Genomic DNA, 15,561 nt, shown 5'->3' with positions numbered 1-15,561 from the left:
CACTGCTACAAACACCTGACTGCTCTGCCGGGTTGGTGTGGTGTGGTGTGGTGTGTGTGTGTAAGTGTGTATGCATGTGTGTTACATCCTCTGCTCTCTCACAACTCTGAACATGGAACACTGGGCTCTACCATTTTTGAATCATACAATTGGGGCAATCACATGACAATTCTCATCTACACTGTATGTGTGGGGGGAATCTATTACAGTGCAATCTGCCAGCTCAGATCTCTCCATCCATGGACAGCAAGCTCCTGCTGTGTGCAGGGGCTGTGGGAGCAGATGCGCCCTGGCCGCCTGGCGTGGTCTCCGCCTTTCACTCCCACTCATCCCTCCCTCCCTGCACTGAACACCAGCCCTGGGGGGGGGGCTCCCCCTTTCACTCCCACTCATCCCTCCCTCCCTGCACTGAACACCAGCCCTGGGGGGGGGTGTGGGCTCCCCCTTTCACTCCCACTCATCCCTCCCTCCCTGCACTGAACACCAGCCCTGGGGGGGGGCTCCCCCTTTCACTCCCACTCATCCCTCCCTCCCTGCACTGAACACCAGCCCTGGGGGGGGTGTGGGCTCCCCCTTTCACTCCCACTCATCCCTCCCTCCCTGCACTGAACACCAGCCCTAGGGGCCACGGGCAGGGGCTCTGCCTGGGGGTGCAGGTCCTACCCTCTCAACTACATAGCAGCCCCCAGGACAGCACAGAGACCCTGTCTTCGCCGTCAATGGCGCATCGCAGACTCTGACACAGACAGGTGCTTGATGAAGAAGGCAGTGCTTCCTCAGGGAACTGGGAGCGACTCTCCCAGAAACCCCTCCTCAGTGCTCACAGGACGGAACAGTCGAGGTCTCTGAGAGCCGGGCACAGACCAGGGCAGTATCCCGGAATCCTGGAGTTGTCGAAAACGCACACTCTGTCCCCACAGAAGACAAAAGTGTCTTCAAAAATCGTTTTTAAGGCATTTCACCCTTCAAATTTAGCTCAGAGTCACATCTGAACCTATTTTTAAAAATGCTTGCACACTGTATTACTTACTGCTAAGTATTACATTATCCTAAAATACAGTCACTGAAAATAACACCGCCGCCTCTTATTGCTCAGTTTCTGTGCTCAGGGGCTGGGGAGGGCCGTGGGTGCTGCAGGCACAGCCTCTCCGGCTTCACAGCGCCTGTGAGGAGCCTCAGACCCAGGCAGAAGCTGCACTGTCGTCCAGCCCAGCCCCAGGGGGCTCCGTGCCTCGTGGCCACATTCCACTCATCACACAGACCACACGCAGGAGGGACACCGAAGCAGGAGGCTGGCCGACACACGTAAATGTGAGGGCAACCGATGCACACCCAGAATGAGCGAGGCAGTCAGCAGGGCCCTAGAACAAAGCGGGCTGTGACTCCAGGCCCTGCCAGCACAGACCTAGCCAGTGCGCCCCAACTCACAGCCCGTCGGGCTCCCTGCCCATCAGGTACCAAGATAAATCTCAGAATCTATAAAAGACCTTACAGAAAAAACAAAGTAATGAGTGTGCAAGAGGAAAACAGAACTATCAAATACAGGATTAGAAGGGTTCTCTGAGAATAAACATAATGGAAGATGAATTAACTTTTATGATCAAAATATTAAACTTCTATAAATTAAAACAGGATAAAAAAAGAGGCAAATGATTAACTAGGAGGTAAAAAGTAAGAGTTCTTCTAAGTTAGTGAATGAAAAGCAGCAAACCAACAGAAAAATGTGCAAAGAGTAAGACAGTCATGCACGATGAAAGAGAAATGACCAACAAGGGCCTGGATTCACTGATGCTGAGCAGTGCTGAGAAGAAAGCTCTTCCTCGTGTCGGTCAGGGTGCACACACTCGTGGGGGCCTCCCGCCCGTGCAAGGTGAGGACGGCCTGGCAGGAAGGACAAGCCACAGCCCGAGCCTGACAACCACCCGTTCCCCCTGACCTGATCATTTCAATCCTATGAATCTAACAAAGAAATGCACTCATATCACCAGATATAAAACACTGTCTGTTCTATACCTCGGCTTTAAAGTATCTTCGTTTGTGTTGACGCTAAGTAAATTTCTAAAAAGAGAACTTAAGACTTAGTAACCTAAACAAATAACTAGTATCAGCTGGTAAATAAGGCTAAAAGCAAAATCTTTTAAAAAAATATTTTTATTGATTTCAGAGAGGAAGGTAGAGAGAGAGAGAGGAACATCAATGATGAGAGAGAATCATTGACCAGCTGCCTCCTGCACCCACCTCCCCGACCTCACTGAGCCACACTCCTCCCCCGCTCCCTCGTTCCCTCTGAAGACAGCACATCTGTGTGCACGGCAGGCAGGTAGGCTGGCCCTGCCTGTGCAGTGCAGTGCTGATGGGAACCTCCCTCTGGCTCTGGTCATCGCTGACAACAGAGGCATTTTCCTTCGCAATTTAAGAACCGGTGGGGCTGAGAGGGAGAAATCACCTCAGACATAGGTGTCTAATCCTGATGACACAGAGAAAAGAAAGCTACACCACCACGTGTATCCGCAGAGCCAGTGAAAGAACGTCCATCATTCAGCCTGGTGTTCACGTGATCTGCACACGCAACTGAAGGTTAATTGGGGCAAAAACGAGGCTTAGACCATAAGCGTTCCGTGTCTGAGAGGGCTGTCTGGGCCACGGCCTTGGACACGCCGCCCAGGCTCCTCCTGAAGCCAGGAGGCCTGGGCCTGGAGCCCCTGGGGTTGAGGTGAAGCTGCAGGGATCCTCGTGGGACACACAGATCCGACGCTGGCTTGGCTGTGGGCTTCAGGAAGGCTGTGGGTGGCGGTGTTCACACTACACCATGAAGACTGAAGAGGTGAACGTCCTCAAAAGCAGGAGATGACCTACTCAAATCAATCCACCCTCCTCCCCTCCCCCAAATACATCAGGAGAAAGGATATGTGGAAATAGAAATGTTTGAGAACAAAATGTCAGGGCCTCGAGGACAGGAAGGAACTCGCCTCATAAACCTAAAGTGGGTCGATGACCTTGACAAGGACAAACACATCCTGATGTGGAGACTGCTGGGTTCACATCACAGCGGAGGAGGGGCGGGGGTCAGAAACAGTGTACTCCGTTTGTTCTGTTTCTCCCTTACATTCAATAAATGCTTATTTAACAAAGGAAAGTCCTAGATCTAAGAAAGTAAGAATATAATTAATTTATGGGTTTCTAACTTTCCTCAAGTTATCAGAGCCCACAGGTAGAATATGCCACTTCTGGGAAGATGGAAAGCTTTGCACCAAGCATATCAAGAACATCAAAACAACACAGGCAGTTTTATTTTTAAAAATCACAAATAACTAGGAATAGGAGGATAAGCAGCTAGTGAATGGAAAAATAAAGAGCAACTAAGGTCTGATTTAAAAGACTGCAGAGGTCAAAAGAATAAATCCTTAAGTTGTATGGAATATTTCTAAGATCTAAAGTAAAGGCAATAAGACACATTGATTCGCATATGCTATGAGGAAAGCTAGAAACAATGGTAAACATCAAACGTAAAAAACAACAGTGGAGGCAGCAAAGCAGGAGTTACCAACAGAAGGGAGGCCACGCGAGCAGAATCGAGATGACGCCCACAAACAAGGACGATCATAGGAATACGGCGCAGCGAATGGCAGGGATCCCAATGTGAGAGGAACTTAGAAGCAGCTACATTTGGGAATTTTCCTAAAGCAAAACACAGATTTCAGACGAGCACTTAAGAAAATGAATTAAGCAGCTTCCAGAATCGACCCTTACAAGAAAGCCAATCTGATACCGACTCTGAAAAATTAAAATGCTACAAAAGAAACACGCAAAGTAAACAACCAAAAATAAAGGAAAGCTATTTTTAAAAAACAAACAGGAATGGACTCTGGTTTTGAAACACAACATAATAAAAACAGTGCGGGCTGCAGGCCCACAGAGCAGGCAGGAGCGGCCCATGGGCTGCAGACATGGACATGAATTAAATGCGGTGAAATGCAGAGCCGGCTCCTCAGCTGCACCAGCCTCGCTCAGTGCTCACTGTGTCTGTGCCTAGTGCCGCCCCCTGCGCAGCACAGACACGGCACAGCACGACCATGGGCCACAACAGCTTCCGGAGAGCCGTGTGAGTGAGCCAGGCGGACTCTGCACTCTGAAGCCAGGAGAGAACGACATACTCCCCCCAGCAGACCAGCATGGCCATAACCCGGCCCTGGGAGCGGAGATGAGAAGCGTGAGTTCTGCTCAGGACGGGGGGCAACAGGAAGTGCAACCTGTTATCACCCGGTCCCTCTGCTCCTCCTCTGCCTTCTCTGAGAGAGTCTTTGTAGCTCATCCTTTTTTAGGCGATTCTACTATAAATATCTGTCCAAGGAAAGACAAAGAGCTAACAGAGAGCACCATTACTAATGAAAGAATGAGGTGAGGAGAGTCGTTTCAGCTCCATACAACACACACAAAAACAGTTCAGGATGAGAGAGGTGGACCACGATCTACAGAAAACTGGTCATCCCTACACCAGAGTGACAGTCGGAGCCTCTTCAGTTACAGGGGTTACTACACTTTATGTTTTTATTTGGGAACTGTGTATTACACCCTGTACCAAAAAGGCTTTAGGGCATGTTTAAATAAATTTATGTTGAAAGATAAGGGTAGTTTAGAAAAAGTTACATTCCAATAGCATTTAGACAAAAATACTGAGTCCAGCCCACAGCCTGCTTCATTGTCAAGACTAGGGGGCGCTGCTGAGTAAGTGGAACAGCCACACTCATCCATGATCAGAAATTCAGTGCCATGAAACACCGGGGAGCACAGGGGATATGAACTCAGATGTGTAAGAAACAGGTTCCCCAGCGGTTAAGTCGGGAGCTGCTGGGGACAAGGGCATGAGTGAGCCTGTGTGTGCTCACGTGTCCAGTGCTGCTCCAGCTTCACGTGTAGCCAGGCTGCATGTGAGGCTCTACTGAACTCTGACCTCTGGCTGTGGACAGTGGAAAGCAGTGCAAACCCAGATGAACAGAGAGACCTTTCAAGCTGCTTACAAATCCTATTAAGTCTGTGATTTACAGTTTTATAAATGTCATCTCCAATCGCTCTCACAATATTCCCCACGAGGACATACCGTGTCCCTCTGTCCCTAAAATTACTCTAGAACCGTGGTTCTCAACCTTCCTAACGCCGCGGCCCTTTAATACAGCTCCTCACGTTGTTGTGACCCCACCATAAAATTATTTTTGTTGCTACTTCATAACTGCAATTTTGCTACTGTTGTGAATCGTAATTTAAATATCTGATATGCAGGATGTATTTTCATTGTTACAAATTGAACATAATTAAAGCATAGTGATTAATCACAAAAACAATATGTAATTATATATGTGTTTTCTGATGGTCTTAGGCGACCCTGTGAAAGGGTCATTCGACCCCCAAAGGGGTCGCGACCCACAGGTTGAGAACCGCTGCTCTAGAACATCTCGGCCCACAGTGCTTCCTCTGGCTCCAGTGACCACCCCCCCAGGGCAGCCTGCCGCCGAGGACCACATCCCGGCTGCCCCTCGCTCACACCAGTTTCCAGGGTCCTGCCGGAAGCCCCGGGGCTCTGCAGACACGTGGGCCCAGGGCTCGTCCGTGGGTGCCCGGCACCAGTCTGTTCTCTGCTCCTTCTCTCAGCTCCCTCCCCTCCGACCGCACCCTGAACACCTGTTCTCTGTGGCAAGTGAAAGCAGTGCCGCACAGCCCTGCACCTGAGCCTCGGGACATGCAGACTCCACTCACACAGGTGCCGATCATCAAACACTTTCTGGATATAACACACCTCCAAAACATAAGACCCTTTTATTAATAACCTGTTCCCCTAGGCCAGTGAGTGAATTCTCGTTTGACTGTGGTGACAGGAATATCTTTGTTGGATTATTTGGTTCATAAGCAGTTTTTGTTAGTTTTCTTTTTAAAAATAAGTCTGTCCGGCCAGCATGGCTCAGTGGTTGAGCGTCAACCTACGAACCAGGAAGTCATGGTTCAATTCCGTCAGGGCACATGCCCAGGTTGCGGGCTCGATACCCAGTATGGGGCGTGTAGGAGGCAGCCAAACAATGATTCTTTCTCATTTTTTCTCTCTCTCCCTTTCCCTTCCTCTCTGAAATCAATAAAAATGTCTAAAAATGATAATAAAAATTAATCTCACAATACCCCCCAAATTGAACTAGAGCTCACTCAACTGATGCCTATCAAAAACCCAAGCCACGTGCTAAGCCAAGAGGCTGAATGAAAGGCAGCCAAGAATGTAATCAATCATAAGTGTATTTTTAAAATTCGTCAGGTTGTCTAGGGTCCTATTAATTTCCTGTGACTTCTAATCAAAATCAAGCCCCTTGGACTCAGAGGCTGTGCTGCAGTCACAGCTCCGCAGGCCCCCGTGCTGAGCAGGCCAGCACCCACACACCTGTGACCTGGGGCAGCATTTCCCGGGTCAGCGACACCACTCCCAGGCATGACGACTTCTCCCTCAGAAACACAAGCTACCTGTTAGCCTTTGGGTTCCAAGATACGTTCAAAGTGTCTAGAGAGACTTTACAGAAGCAAATGTTAGAACAAACTTACACTTTCGGTTGTGTGTTAACAGAGCCTGCCTCAGGTCCACAGCTGCTCTTCCTAACAGAGCATCCGTTCGCAGGGTGTGATGGCTCCACACCCGGAACTCTAGCGTGCTCTGTGCGCTCACACTCCTGCGGGATGAGCAAAGCAAGGACATGCATCACTCAAGTGCCCATGGCTATTACATCACTTACCTCAATTACTTTTTAAAGCCAGGATTCAGTTTGAGGGAAAAATACTGTATGAAACAGTAAACTACTTGAATTACAAAAACAATACTTACTTTCAAGTACATCAGCACTTTAAAAGCTAAATAAGGATTTTTGTACTTAGCAAACCAAAATACCACCTATACATCAAGAGTCTGAGGCTTGCCCTAGCTGGTTTGGCTCAGTGGATAGAGCATCGGCCTGCAGATTGAGGATTCCCAGGTTCAATTCTAGTCAAGGACACATGCCTGGGTTGCAGGCTCGATCCCCAATAGGGGACGTGCAGAAGGCAGCCAATCAATAATTCTCTCTCATCATTGATGTTTCTGTCTCTCTTTCTGTCTCCCTTCCCCTCTGAAATCAATACAAATATATTTTTTAAAAAAAGAGTCTAAGGCTTCACAATAACTATTTCTATTTGAACAAATTTCTCAACATTTAAGACAATTGATGGCACTGGTTCTAATACACAAATTTATAACACTGTACTTCAGAAATGCCAAAATTAAGAATAATTGATTTCTGCTTTATTTCTTTTTGCAAGACAGGAAGAGAAAATATGGCTACATGAAAATACTTTATGAAGCTAAAGCAAGGATTATTTCGCCTCTTCTGTAAAGGAAAGGAAATAAACCCACAATTTTTTCACTTTGAATTGACTATTCATACTGGAACACAGCAGTCATTACCATGAAGCTTTCCTACGAGATCCTAATTTTTAAGATTCCAAGCAGCGCACTTCCCTCTGAAGGCCGTGTCCCCTCTGCGGTACTCACATGGTCAGCTGCTCGTCCCACTTGGGATTAGAAGAACTGTTGGATTTTGCTGTTTTCTTAATTTCTCCATCTACAACTACTTCTGTATAGATTGCTGTTCCAAACCAGTTCTTTTTTCTTTTTAGTTTGGCACTAGAAACTAACAGAAACATGACAATCACTGTGAATATATGTAGCCAGAAAGCAGTATTTATACTAACAAATCAGTAAAAATGAAACGGTGCTACTTGTGCAACTCAAACTCTTTTCATTGACAGAATGAAAAAAACCCCACTACAACAAGAATATGATAGCCCTAGCCGGTTTGGCTCAGTGGATAGAGCGCCGGCCTGTGGACTGAAAGGTCCCAGGTTTGATTCCGGTCAAGGGCATGTGCCTTGGTTGTGGGCACATCCCCAGTAGGAAGTGTGCGAAAGGCAGCTGATCGATGTTTCTCTCTTATCAATGTTTCTAACTCTCTATCCCTCTCCCTTCCTCTCTGAAAAAAATCAATAAAATATATTTTAAAAAAGAAAAAAACACACAAACAAAAAAAACCCAAAACATGAATGTGATAATGCCTGAGAACCATTTGAATTTTGACAGTATTATTAAAATATATTGCACATACCCATATAGTTTACTCACTTCAAGTATATAATTCATGGTGGTTGTGCAACCACCACCATAATCAATTTTTAAAAATAGTCACCACCCCAAAAAACACCCCTTTCTTCTCAACTCCCCTTTCCCCAGCCCTGAGCAACTATAGTTGCCCCTTCACCAATACAGGTTTAAACCGTGTGGTTCACTTAGTTTGTTTTCAATAAACATATACAGTATTGTATATGTATTTTTTCTTCCTTATGGTTTTCTTAGTTGTCTTTAAGACAGAGCACGCTAGACCTTAAGCTCTCTAGCTTACTTTATTGTGAGAATACAGTATACATACAAATAACATACAAAATATGTGTTAACCTGCAGGTCTACAGTTGGCTATTAGTAGTTAAGTTTTGGGGGAGTCAACAGTTATACATAGGCCCAGCTGATGTGGCTCAGTGACTGAGCATCCACCCATGGACAAAGAGGTCACTAGTTCGATTCCCAGTCAGGACACATGCCTGGGTTGTGGGCTCAATCCCCAGTGGGGGGCAGCCGATCAATGTCTCTCCATCATCCATGTTTCTATGTCGCTCTTCCCCTTTCTCTAAAATCAATAAAGACATATTTTTAAAAAATCATTTGATATGGCCCTGCCAAGGCATTAGGGGTGAGTTAATTACTTGTAAATGTTTGACCAAATATAGCAAGCTAATTTTTTAAGTTGATGCTTTTGTATGGCCCTCAAATTATGCTATAAATATCCAAATAGCCCTTAGCAGAAAAAAGATTCCTCAACTCTGACTTAGAGCATTGTCCCAATACAGCAAGGTTGTGGGTTTGAGCCCTAGTCAAGGCACATACAAGAATCAACCAAAGGCCAGTTTGGCTCAGTGGATAGAGTGTCGGCCTGAGGACTGAAGGGTCCCGGGTTTGATTCCGGTGAAGGACAACATGCCTGGGTGGCGGGCTCGATCCCCAGTAGGTGGTGTGCAGGAGGCAGCCAATCAATGATTCACTCTCATCATTGACGTTTCTCTCTCCCTCTCCCTTCCTCTCTGAGATCAATAAAAATATATTAAAAAAAGAATCAACCAATTATACAAAAATAAGTTAAACAATAAAAACTGATGTCTCTGTTTCTCTTTATCTCTTAAAAACAAACAAACAACAACCCAGTTATACTTGGATTTTTAGCTACTTAGGAGATTTGCGCCCCTAACCCTCAAATTGTTCAAGAGTTAACTGTAGTAACCTACTTTCTTTTTAAAAAATAATTTATTTTCAGTTACAGTTTACACACAATATATTAGTTTCAGGTGTACAACATAGCAATTACACTATGTGATCACCCGATCTGACACCAGACATAGTTATTACAATATTATTGACATATTTCCTATATTTTACATCCCCATGACTTTTTATAACTGGCAATCTGCACATCTTAATTCCTTCCCCCTTTTCATCCAGCCCCCAATGAGCCTGAATTCTGGCAACCATCAAAATACTACCTGTGTCTGAGTTTGTTTGTTCATTTTGTTTTTTAGAGTCCATACATAAGTGAAATTACATGGCTTTTACCTTTCTGTGTCTGACCCATTTCACTCAGCATAATATCCTCTAGATCAGTGGTTCTCAACCTTCCTAATGCCGCGACCCTTTAATACAGTTCCTCATGTTGTGGTGACCCCAATTTCATTGTTACAAATTAAACATAATTAAAGCATAGTGATTAATCACAAAAACAATATGTAATTATATATGTGTTTTCCGATGGTCTTAGGCGACCCCTGTGAAAGGGTCTTTCGACCCCGAAAGGGGTCGCAACTCACAGGTTGAGAACCGCTGCTCTAGATCCATCCATGTTGTTACAGATGCAAAATTTCATTCTTTATAGCTGAGTCACATTCCATTGTATACATGTGGCACCTCTTCCTTATCCATTCATCTACTGATGGGCACTTACGTGGCTGCCATATCTTGGCTATTGTCAATGTTGCAATGAACACAGGGGTGCACAGGTGTTTTGAATTCGTGTTTTGGGATTCCTCGGATAAATACCCAGAAGTGGAACTGCTGGGTCCTTCTGCCCCACAGCCTTTGCTTTCCAGTCTATTTTGTCTGACAGAAGTACTGCTACCTCAAGTTTGTTTTTTTTCTCATTCCATTTACATGAAATACCTTTTTCCATCTCTTTACTTTCAGTCTGTGTGTGTCTGGATCTGGAGTGGGTTTCTTGCAGGCAGCATAGATAAGGGTCTTGTTCTCTTATCCCTTCAGCCACGGTATGTTTTTTTGACTGGGGCATTCATTCTATTTACATTTAAGTAATTGTTGATAGGTGTGCAGCTTCACCATTTTATTATTCACATTTTTTATCTTTCTTCTTCCCCTTCCTCCCTTCACCCCTCCTTCTTTTTCAAGACTTTAACACTTATAATACTTGTTTGGTGCCGGTGAACTCCTTTAGCTTTTCTTGTCTGGGAAGCTATGTATCTGTCCTTTGATTCTAAATGACAGCCTTGCTGGGTAGAGTAGTCTTGGTTGTAAGCCCTGGCTAGCTATTCATCAGTTTGAATATGTCTTGCCACTCGCTTCTGGCCTGCAAGGTTCTGCTGAGAAATCAGGTGAATCTTATGGGAGCTCCTTTGTAGGTAACTAACTGCTTTTTTTCTTGCTGCTTTTAAGATTCTTTCTTTGTCTTAATCTTTGGAATTTTATCATTATGTATCTAGGTCTCTTTGGGTTCATCCTGTTTAGGAGTCTCTGCACTTCCTTTTTCCTTTACCAGGTGGTAGAATTTTTCAGTCATTATTTCTTCAAATAAGTTCTCAAGTCCTTGCTCTCTCTCTTCTCCTTCTGTTGCAGATGTAGTTATGCCTGATGTTGTCCCAGAGGCTCCTTGAACTATCCTCATTTTCTTAGATTCTTATTTTTTTCCCCTGTTCTGATTGGGTGTTTTCTGCTAACTTGATGTCAGCACAAACTCAGGATTTGTGCTTTGCTTTCTAAGACAAGAAGCATTCCTTACCTGTTCATTTTAAACTAGAAACCACTGACCTCACAGTGATGAGTGCCATGGGAACCACAGGGCATCTCCTTCTTACCCTGCCTGACTTCCCCGCTCCTGAGGCAAATCTTCTAGTGGTCGAGGCATAGAGCTGCATACACACCCACTCCTGTTTTACATCCATGTGGTAGCTCATTACACACTATTCCATGCCCTGCTCTTTCAATTAACAATATTCTCTTAGAACATGGCTCCTACTGGTACACATACTCATTTCTTTCATTTCATTGTCTACCTAGAATTCCACTGAGTGTGTACGTGTGTATATATATACACATACACATTTATAATAATTTATATATATATATATTTGCATAACACATACTAAAAATTCTACACATATTTATATATAACACGTATATTACAAAACATATATACATTACTCATAGGAAATTACCTTGCAGAAATTTATATTATTTATATAAACAAATATAAATATACTTAATTACATAAATTATACATTATTTATAATTATGAAAATTATATAATACTTTCTAAACCATAAACTAATGTTTATAATTATGTAAGCAATATCAATTCTCCAAAATAAATTTCTAGAAGTAAAACTGTTGGCTTAAGGACCATTCTTCCTTGGATCATGCATTCCAACTAACAAGAATGAATTATCTAAAGTCCCCTAACCAAGGCTCTTCCATGCTCTTGCAAATGCTGTTCCCTCTAATGCTCTCTCCTGCTAACCTAATTGGAGATGAACTCCGATTACTCCTGCGCAAATTCAAGTGTTACCCTCTCTGAGTCCTTCTCTTATACATTCTGTATGTCCATAGGCCCCTGCAATCCCAAGCGGACCTAAGACACCTTCTTCTAGGTCCTCACTGCATGCAGTTAACGACCACTCTGCATGGTAACTGTCCCACCACAAATCCCTGGAGAACTAGGGCTTATGTTTCCACATGGGTAACTCTACTTAACAAACATTTACGCAATGACTGAATGGATGGCTAAATGGATGAAAAAGGCCTTCAGCTTCCTTCTCTATCCAAATAATCATTTAAGGGCCAACTCGATGATGCTAGTTGCAGTACCCAAATTCTCCTACCAAAGGGGACCTATCTTCTCCACACCCAGCATAGGTCCCATAAATAATTACTGGACAAATAAAACACCTTTAGAGGGTGTCTACCATGGAGGCCTGTTGCAACAAATACACTATAGCATGAATCTAAAGGAAGAGATCCTTACGGAATAAATCTGCTGAATTCAGATGGAAAGAAAGATTTTCCTGGGAACCACTATTTTACACTATTATGGAAGTAACTTACCAGTTACCTGTAACTGCAACCTTCCACTGTGGTTATTACTAGTGTCAGACCTTGGGGAAGCAGTGGCCATGTCCCAAAATTCAGCTTAAACCTATAAAAAATTCAATTTATTCATGTGTTAAACAAGAGATTGTAATTTTCCATATGATTAAAACTAGTCAATCAATTAAGAAAACACACTGATACAATACTGTCAACCCATCACATGCTGATACAGTCAGCTGTCCACCATTTAGAACTGAGACTTAGTACTATAAGGATTACAGGTGAGTACGGCCATGAGCCATGTCTGAATCACTATGAGAGAGGATCCTGGGTCACGTGTTCATTTGCCCATTTATGACATATTCTACTATTTATGCATGTATGTATTCCTGAACCACCTCAGTAGTTTGCTCGATACCCTTTAATATTTAGTGTGCATTTCCTAAGAATAAAAATATCCTCTCAAATAATGATAGGACAATGATCAAATTCAGGAATGTAACTAGTATGTTATTATTACCTAATATATATTGTATTGCATCAACCGTCCCAACAATGCCGTGTTGTTTGTTTTAATATATTTTTTTTACAGAGAGGAAGGGTAAGGGATAGAGAGTTAGAAACATAGATGAGAGAGAAACATCGATCAGCTGCCTCTTGCACACCTACCACCGGGAATGTGCCCGCAACCAAGGTACGTGCCCTTGACCGGAATCGAACCTGGGACCCTTTAGTCCGCAGGCCAACGCTCTATCCACTGAGCCAAACTGGTTAGGGCAATGCCGTTTATTGTAATTTTCAAACACAGGGTTGAGTTCAAGTCTATATGCTGCATTAATTGTCATGTCCCCAGTCAATCTTGCATCTTTCTTTTTTTAAAAATATGTTTTTATTGATTTTAGAGAGGAAGGGAAAGGGAGAGAGAGAAACATCATTTGCCTCCTACATGCACCCTGCCTGGGGATGGAATCTGAAACCTAAGCATGTGTTCTGACTAGAATTGAACCGGTGACCTTGGGTGTACAGGACTACGCTCAGCCACTGAGCCACGCTAGCCAGGGCTTGCATGTTTCTCTTTGGAGATACTCTTCTGCAAGTTCTACTTCACTCCTCCATCCCAATTTTTATTTTTTAAATAAATACAAAGCAGAGCTACCTCATCTTTCTTCCGCATGACAAATGTTTTTTAACACATTTATTTTATTTTTTTTGGTCATTAGTATATTTTCTTATAGTTGATAGTATTACAGATGTCTCCCATTTCCCCCCCTTTACCCCCCTCCTCCCAGCCCCTTGGTGCCCCCACCCCCACATCTTCACTAACATGGATGGACCTGGAAAAATATGCTAAGTGAAATAAGACAATCTGAGAAAGACAAATATCACAGGCTCTCACTTATTTGTGGAATCTAATGAACAAAATGAAGTGACAAGCAAAATAAGACTTGAAGCATGGAGGCATGGAACAGACTGACATACCTTGATATGGGGTTGGCAGGACAAGAAGAGATAAACCAAAGAACTTATATACTTACTAGTGACCCAGCGTGCGAAATCATGTGGCCCCGCCCACCCGCCTTGACACCCTAACCTCTCCATCCAGAGCTCGAGCGCACCTGGCCCTGCCCCTGATCCCTCTGGCCTTCTCTGGGTGCTTCAAACCCTGCCCTCGGTCCCGTGAGTCGCCTTGGGCTGGTCCCGCCTCCTTCGGGCGCCTCCCCGCTTCCACCCTGTCTCCAGAGCAAGGTGGTGGCTCCGCCCAGCTGCGCACACAGTCTCCTGCTGAATGGTCATTACGGTGTGAGGGTGTCACGACCATTAGCATATTAGCTCTTTATTATGTAGGATATGCATAGTGCATGACAAATATTTTAAGGCTAACCTTTTATCTACTCTTAATTACTGAAGATAAAGTGGAAGGTACTGGGCAAGATTGAGAAATATTAATGTCTATCTTGTTTTTCCATTTGTAGCTTTTTCCATGCTCCATTTATAGCCTTCTCCAAATTCAAGGAGACAACACTCTAAAATCATTATACTCTCTTCACTCATTCAAAGTAGCACATGTTATGTGATCTGCGTATGTGCACATGCATGCTTGTGTGTGTAAAAGGATAAGAGAAACAGCTGCTCACTATTTGAGAAACTGATTTAATTAAGAGTTGCAGTTCTGGAGCTGCATCAGGCCCACTCCTCCTGCAGCTGAGCCAATGGGCTCCAGGATGACACCTCCTGCAGGTGCACCAGCTGCACGTTCACGGGAGAACCCCAAGGGGAGGCCATGAACATGAGGAAAGAATGGACAGTGAAGGTTTCTATTTCCAGCAGTCTGGTAGATAGATATTTTGAAAGGTCTTTCTGCTTTAATGCAATCAATCCTGGATAAATTAAAACCAATGCACTTTTCTAACACTATTATGTTCTCAAGAAATTATCAAGCCTGCTCTCACCCATATTATAGTAGCCAATTAAAAAAACCCAAAAAAACCCAAAACTTCTTAAAAGTGAGTTGAAGTAACAGAGGAAATGGTGAGCACTGAGCAAAAAATATTTAAATCAGAGCGTTGGCCTGCATGTGTACGCTGACAGGAGCACTGGGATGGGAGACAGAGCCCTGGGCATGCCATGGGGTGAGGGCTGAGCCCCAGGAAGCCAGCCAGGTCCACTAGAACTCCAAATACAGCAGTGGCTCAGGCACATGCTTGCAGGAAGGCACCCCAGTAAGCCACTGGTATCGCCCACAATGAAGAAAACCAATTATGATCCTACTAGAGGCCTGGTGCAAGGGTTTGTGCACCGGTGGGGTCCCTCAGCCTGGCCTGTGCCCTCTTGCAATATGGGAACCCCCAGGGGATGTTGGACTGCCAATTTTGGCCCAATCCCCACAGGCCTGTGGGGATCGGGTTGAATCCGGCTGTCCGACATCTCCTGAGGGATGTAGTAGTGCGCGAAGCAGCAGGCAGCCGGGGAGGAGCCCGAGCCTGGGCCGAGTGTCCCGCTGCTCCCACACATCATGGCCCCACTGTGCCTGCTGCTGTTGCAGCTCAGTAGCATGCTGCCACAGAGGTGGGAGCCGCTCGTGCCTC

At 44.6% G+C, this 15,561-nt stretch overlaps 1 protein-coding gene across 3 annotated transcripts in view; it reads right to left on the bottom strand.

Annotated features, from left to right (window-relative positions):
- WWP1 (WW domain containing E3 ubiquitin protein ligase 1) overlaps window positions 1-15,561 on the bottom strand; it is a gene marked incomplete at its 5' end in the record, with an annotated part of 64,825 nt that overhangs the window by 38,581 nt on the left and 10,683 nt on the right. The window contains 3 exons of one of the 3 annotated variants that reach the window (XM_081111034.1): window positions 6,577-6,701; window positions 7,556-7,694; window positions 12,491-12,560. In XM_081111034.1, coding sequence (XP_080967160.1) covers window positions 6,577-6,701; window positions 7,556-7,694; window positions 12,491-12,560 — 334 coding nt within the window. Of the gene's footprint in view, window positions 1-6,576; window positions 6,702-7,555; window positions 7,695-12,490; window positions 12,561-15,561 lie in introns of those variants that run through there. The other 2 variants (XM_081111035.1, XM_081111033.1) reach the window with 2 other exon arrangements.

Source organism: Myotis nattereri, assembly GCF_964212035.1.
Source record: "Myotis nattereri genome assembly, chromosome: 17".
NCBI classification, from domain to species: Eukaryota; Metazoa; Chordata; class Mammalia; order Chiroptera; family Vespertilionidae; genus Myotis; species Myotis nattereri.
Note: the sequence above shows the minus strand (reverse complement) of the source record. Positions and strands in the feature narration are given on the sequence as shown.